At 45.4% G+C, this 6,888-nt stretch overlaps 1 protein-coding gene across 2 annotated transcripts in view; it reads left to right on the forward strand.

Moving 5' to 3' along the window:
- Window positions 1-225: 225 nt before the first annotated feature.
- The window catches only part of MFAP5 (microfibril associated protein 5), a 10,971-nt gene continuing 4,308 nt past the window's right edge, over window positions 226-6,888 (forward strand). The window contains exons 1-4 of one of the 2 annotated variants that reach the window (XM_031062302.1): window positions 226-486; window positions 879-941; window positions 3,615-3,662; window positions 4,804-4,827. In XM_031062302.1, the coding sequence (XP_030918162.1) occupies window positions 881-941; window positions 3,615-3,662; window positions 4,804-4,827 (133 nt within the window). In that variant the 5' untranslated portion in view covers window positions 226-486; window positions 879-880. The remainder of the gene's footprint in view (window positions 487-878; window positions 942-3,614; window positions 3,663-4,803; window positions 4,828-6,888) is intronic. The other variant, XM_031062303.1, reaches the window with a different exon arrangement.

Here is a 6,888-nt window from a genome sequence, read left to right on the forward strand (position 1 = left end):
CCGGTGCCACAGGCAGCCAGGGAAATGGGGAAGGGGACCGAACCTGGGGTGGAGACTGGCGGCAGCTGAGACGGGAAACGTAGCGGCCTGAGGAGAAGCCGGGCTGCGCAGAAGGGCAGGACGAAACGGGACACCAGTGTGCAACGCAGACCCAGGAATCCATCCCTGGTGCTGGGCCATCCTGGGGGAATGGGAGGAGCCCCTTCGGAGGACAATAAACTCTGGAATGAGGGTGTGGGCTGCTGCTCCTCGCTCCCCCCCTCATTCCACATGCATGATGATAACATATCCCTCCATCTCGCTGGCTTCTTGGGGTTTTTTTCCTTTTTTTTCTCTTTTCCCAGAAATTGTATTTTGAAGACAACCAAAAGGAGAACGTGTTCTGGGTGTGGCTGCATGTGATTTACCCAATAGCCAAAGTGGGGGGACGCCGAAGGGGAAAAACAGAGCGTCTGCTGCTGAAGGGAGTGGAAGCTGAGGGCTGCAGTAAGTGATGGGGACCCTGTCTTTTCTTTCAGTGCTCCTCGAAGTAACTGAAAAGTAGAAGACCAAGGAGGGAGAGAACGTGGGGGAAACTTTTCGTTGCATGCTGAGGGTGTGCGTGGAGCAGGGCTTAGCCATCCAAATGGGAAAAGAGATGGGGACTGGAGAAGGGAGGTGGAAAAGAGGAACAAAGCAGGTGGTGTTATAAGTTCAGTCCAGAATGTTTCAGAAATACCTGGGAAACTGGCCGCATGAGAAGGGAGACAGGAGGGAGGCTGGGAAGACCTAATGGTCTTGAGAAGAAAATGGGTACAAGCAGCAAAGTTTCTGAGGCGTAGGGAAGGGTATACCGGTTCCTCTCTTAGCTTTCCTCTGTTCTCTCCTCCACTCCGCAGGGATGAAGACCTCTGGAACCTGTATACTGTTTTGTGTCTTAACACTCTTCTTGTCCCCAGCTGGTGAGTCCTTATGCCCCAGGGAAGGATTTCTTCCCCATCTGGGCCCCGCTGAATTTCCTACAAAGAATAATGTGCAATGATCTAAGAACAAAGGCAAAGATATATAGAGGAGTGGAGAAGGGGGAAGGACTGAACAGAAAAGGCAAGGTGGATATAGAATTGTAAGGAGAAAATTAGGAACTGGAAACAGTTTCCCATCTGTGACACTCTCCAGAAAGTACTGGGAGTCACAAGAGACAAAGGTCCACAGCTTCTACTCTAGGTATGTTATAGTAAGCAAAACATCCAGATCAAACTGAGAGAGTTAGGTGTGCTTTGTGCTTACTGCTTTACCACCTGTGTATGCATGATCTGCAGGGCATTTCCCAGCACTCTGCAAAATTTGTTCTGTCACAGTTGTGACATGTTTGCTGTCATTAGCAGTTCCTGCTGGAATGACATCATTCCAAGCCACTCAGCTGCTGGGAGGTTTTGTAGTATTTGTACAGCTGTTTTGAGAAACCTCACCTCTGTAGTTCAGACCATTTTCTGCTTTTGGTGGTGGTGGTTGTTGTTATTCTGTTTTGTGTCTCCATTACTGTGTTTGCTTGGAGATACTTTGGCAAAAATTCAGATCAGTTTTTTTTTTTTTAAAAAAGCACAACAACAACAAAGAATAAAACAAGAGGGTAGCATCAGACATTATGGTCAGGAGACTCAGGACAGATAGTGAAAGATTAATTTCAGTGAATGAGCAAAGCTTTGTCCAGGAAAGACTGTATGTATCACTTTCAAACTAGGTTATTCTCATACCCTCCTTGATCCTCTCCTCATGCTGAAACCTGATTCTGCTCCAAATAGCACTTTTTCCTTTAAAGGTGTACAATAAACAATGTCATGTTTATGACTGTGAAGCAGGGAGGTGAGGCATCCAAGAGATGAGCTTATAGGTGGGCTACAATTTGAAACAGGAAAAAAAAAGGCTGTGGTTTTTATTGTACATGAAGGAAGCCTGAAAGGAACATTTCTTACTTTTGAGTATTTTGTTTTAGCACTTCTCTCTGAGTTTGTTTGTTTTAACTTGGAAAATAACAGGAATCACCAGCTGGTTTCTCATTGTTTCTTTTTATTTTGAGTAAGCTACAGATTTGGTGGGTTAAGGTTGTAGTTCTAGATCTCAAGGATGGATTTACTACAGCTTGGATAAGAAAGTCCAGTTGTTTATAAGGCTTGTTAATTGGGTACCATAGTAATTATAAATTGAAGTGATTAAAGGTGGGATAAGAAAATCACCCTTTTTTTGTCCTCACCTCAAGATTTCACTTCACTTATGTCCTTTTATTTTAGAATTGGACTGGTTTTCTATTCAACCCCTAGGGAAAAACAAGATTCGTAATAGCTGACTTTTCAAAGTTAGCAAAGGGGGAGGAGCCACCCTGTCTTTTCTACACATCTCTTCAAATCCAGCACTGCTGGCTTCTGCAATGGTTTCAGGATTTTCATCCTTCTTTTTGCATCAGTAACAAATGAGAAAGTGCTCAACACCATTTTCTTCCCCACTTGTTACAGTTAAGAGATTAGCCAGAACAGGGGAAGTTTTGGGCTGTATTAGATCGTGTACTTAAGTTATTATGCATGTCTGGCCCTCCCTGGGTTAATCGCCAGCAGCTGGCAGCTGGGTGGGGAACAGAATATCAGGGTCCAGCAACTCCTGTAATGCTGTAGAGCAGGATTATGTAGGGGTCCCAAGAGACCTTCTGTGGCCTGCAAGTAACTGCCCTTGGAATGTGGAAGAACTATAACAAAAACTCCAGACCTGATAGTTTTACCCACACAGTGCTCCCATTAAGAGCAGAAAGCTGCAGGCTGAGATCACAGGACGTAGTGGGATGTACTGATTTTTGGGCTGGTCATGCACACATTCCTGCAGTGCCCCAGATCATTGGCTTTTTCCTGCCAACTCCTTCCTTCATCCCACCCCAGTTATGCAGACATTTCCCTCGTCTGTGGCTAGCAGGAAATATTTTCCTATTCCTGGCTGCTCTAAGGAAGCTGCTCTGTCACCCTTTATATTTAAACAAACAAACAGTCTAGCCCAGCTTCAGTTCCTTCCACGCAGCATGCACAGCCAAGCCTTCATCATTCCTCTTCTCCAGTTCACCCAGAGGCTGAGAGGGGAAAGATTATCTGCTCTGTGCTCCATACCCAGGCTGGATGATTTGCCTAAGGAGCTACAAAACCTGCGGTCTGCTTTTTACTGTACCAATGACTCAATCCGTGCCCCCAAGTGAATAATTTCCATGACTCAGTTTCCTCTTTTATAAAATAGAGATAGGGATTTTGCTCAGCCTCCAGAGCAGGGAGGCCACATCGATCTTTTTTTTTCAAAATGCATTGAAAGAGGTTTCAGAAGGGCAAAGTCCAGTAGCAGATCTGGAGGTATTTACTAACTTGTCCCTGTGCCTAACCATTGCCCATGGTGGAAGCAGCAGGGATAGGATCAGGACCTACTGTATCCAAGAGCCTTTAAACAGCAAATGCAGTTGGCAGTGGAGGCTGAGGTTGAGTAGAGAGCATTGCTCCCTTCAGCAGAGGGCAGTGGTGTCTCCTGGATAAAATAACATTAAAATTTCACAAAGCCTGCAGGCTATAAAAATCTGTCTTTCATCACGCCCCTCTCTTCTTCTCTTGCAGACTGGTTTCCATGGATGGTCAATGGGCAAGAACCAGAAACTGCAACTGGTAAGTATTACAGGCATGTTAATGTGATGAAGATTGCTCATGTGACCCAGCTGTCCTGTGGAGTTACAGCCTGTTTATTAGAAAATACTGTTGTTTCTTTGCCTCTGACATTGTGAGCTTACCTTTCAGTGAAGATTAAACAAGCTCCCCAAGACAACCTGCTAGATGTTACACGCTCTTTACAAATAATTCTCTAGTGCAGGGGTCCTGAACACTCAGCTGAAGGGTACAAAGTTATGTTCACAGTCAAGGGTTGTAGGAGGTCCACAAAAGCTGGTACATCTTCAACCATGAGATGCCTGGGGAGCTCTACTGCTGCTCAGAAAAATCCTAAGGAGAATGGTGCACAAATGGCATGGTGCTTTAGTAGTGAGGCCATTGGGAAAGGATATTGACTAACCTTCTTACTGGCTGTGTTGTTGGGGGTGAATTGATTTATCCCTCTGGACCTTAATCCATTTTTTCCACGTGGTAAGATAAAATGAATGTACATTTACATCATGCTTCAGCACCCAAAAGGACCACAAGGGCTCGCCTTTTCTTCAAACCTGAAGCCCCTGGCTAAGCCTGCAGCCATCTCCCAGCTATGATCCTATGATATGTAATATCTGCAGTTTCCCAGAAAACTATTCAGAAGCCAAGTCAAAACATGTCCTCCAAGCATCCTTTCCTTCATGCTTTACCTCTTGACCACTACCTCAGCTTTGCCATCAATTGCTCTTCAAAGAAACTCATCCACTGATGAATTTCTGCAGTCAAGGCTAGGTATTGGGGTTGCCTCCCTCCTTCTCTGCCATGGGTGTCTGTCCTTAGTGCTGCAAGACCCCTCAGCACCTTCATTTCAGAAGTCTTTCTTTCCCATCAAGATGCCAACAGCAGCCATATCTGAGAAGTCAAGATATGCCTCCAAAATACACTGAGGGTTGATACAACATGTGCACTAAGAAATCCAGTCCCAGGCCACAAGAAAGGGGAGTAGATACAGGAAGGCTGGGGATACTGTGTTTGATTATGTATTTGCTGGGTTGGATCCCACTGTCTCATGAGCCTGGCAGGAGAGGTAATTCAAGCTGGCTCTGGCTGGCTGTGTAAGGGACCATAAAGTAAAGAAGAGCTTTTTCAAGGACATTCTCTTTTCCAGGTGGAGTTACCCCTGACAGCTCTGGTAAGCTCCAATCTCTTGGCATCTTCATGCTTCTTTTTTCCTTTTCACCACTGCTGCCTACAGTCACAGAAATTACCCATTATGCCCAGAAACTCCTCATCCCACTTCTGATTTGTGGCAGCATTCTTCCAGCACTTACGGCTGTCTGGGAGTCCTTCTCGTGCTCCACCCAGGGAGATGGATTTAGGGTGACTTAGTGGTCTGTTCTCCAAGGAAATGCCAATCTCACTTTATGTACCAGGGCTCCCTGAAGACATTTCCACTGCAGGAAGCCCTGAAATTTAAAGCTCACACATCCTTGGATTCCAGAGAAGGTGGCAGGAACAAACAGACTAAATGATGGGGGTGAGAAATTGGACAGGTTCAAACCAGGACACAGGCTGTGTGTGTATGTCTGCTGACTGGTAGCAGATGTTCTTCAGTTCTCAGGAGACAGAGGTGCCAAAAATCCCCTGAAAGTAGTAGAGCAAACCCTGAGCATTGTTGGAGTGGGGAAGTGGAAATTCTGTTCTTTCAATACTGTCTGCCCCACCGTGCCTGCAGCTGTGTCACAGGGGGGCAGCAAAATGTCTGTGAAGGGAAGGGTAGATGGAGGACTTGGAAGATAAGCACTTAGAGCACACAGTGCGTGTCCTTAGGGAGTGGAGATGGCCCCAGGAGATGGACACAGAGCTGATGGGAGTGTAGGCAATTCCAACAATGGGCAATGGAGGAAAAGAGAGGCTCAAGAAGGAGCCTCCCCACTTTTTCCAACCCCACTCTGAGTTCAAATCTGTCACCACTGGCCTTGGGGATGGTTTCTCTGTCTGCTGGAACAGTCTCTCAAACACATCCCTCTGAGGTGGGTGAAGACCAGGCAGGGCAGGGAGAGAGAGAACACATGTGGTCGATGCTATGGGTCAGAGAGAGGCAGCTATGCATGGCTGTTTCTGGGGAGTGTGCTCTGAGTGTATGGGAACTCATCCGAGAGTGGTGTCTTGTTCTCTAGAGCATCAGCTCCACAGTTGGTCCTCTGCCCTGACTCTGCTCATCAGCTGGCTGCAGTATTTGTTGTGGGTCAAACTGCCATGAGACTGAGTCAAGAGGCCAGCTAGAAATGTAATTAGGATAACTGAAAACTGCAGATGAGTCAAAGGGCCAGCTAGGAATATAATTAAGATAGTAAAAGACTGCATATTTTGGTTAAGATCTTAAATAAGTTAAAGAGTTAAGCTAGAAATGTGGCTAGCAAGAATCATGTACCCTAGTTAAAGTGTGACAAAGATATCCAGAAGTAAAGCTAGGAGTGACAGGGGATAGACAGAGTACTGTAGAAGGGTAGAAACCATAAAAATAACTGGCCTCTAAGAATAATTGAACAAGAGAGGCTTGGACCATGACCAGCAGGTGGAAAAGTCCTGCCAACTGGACATAGGTGAGGAGTTCACCATGAGGAAGGTGGCTTTCTTCCTCCTATACACCCACTCCCTTATTTAAAAATCCCACCGACCAAATTAAGAGGATACAATTGCCCAGCCGTAATAGATATTAGCTAATTACAATATGAAATGGGCAGGTAATGATTGTGTATTAGGCATCCATAGAAACCACGTGAATATATAAAACCTTTCTTAGATAAATAGAGAACAGGAGTCTGCGACTCCTCCTTGCACATGCCTTTAGAAATAATTCCACATGTAGTAAATACCCTTCTTCTCAACTTTAAGTAGTTGAAGAGTCATTTGTCCGTGCTTCAAGACAATACTGGAAGAGGAAAGTGGAAGCACAATTTTGTATCTACAAGATATATGATCTTTGTGGTTGGGATGGGAGGTGAAGCAGCTGTGTTCAGCATATGAGGCCTGACAGTCTGTAGGAAGGTAGATAGGACTTAGTGTCCAGACCAAACTAGTGGTGACTAACCTACATCTAAAGGTTAAAAGAGTAAAAATGAAGCCTTTACAGCAAATTTGGGCTTCAAAATGCTTACCATTGAGGGATCAAGCAAAACTCTTCACAAAGGATGTGCCATTAGGACCCATCTTTGTTCTGCAGCATCCTATCAGCTCTAGCACACCCAGC

Source organism: Geospiza fortis, unplaced genomic scaffold (genome assembly GCF_000277835.1).
Source record: "Geospiza fortis unplaced genomic scaffold, GeoFor_1.0 scaffold286, whole genome shotgun sequence".
Taxonomy (NCBI): domain Eukaryota; kingdom Metazoa; phylum Chordata; class Aves; order Passeriformes; family Thraupidae; genus Geospiza; species Geospiza fortis.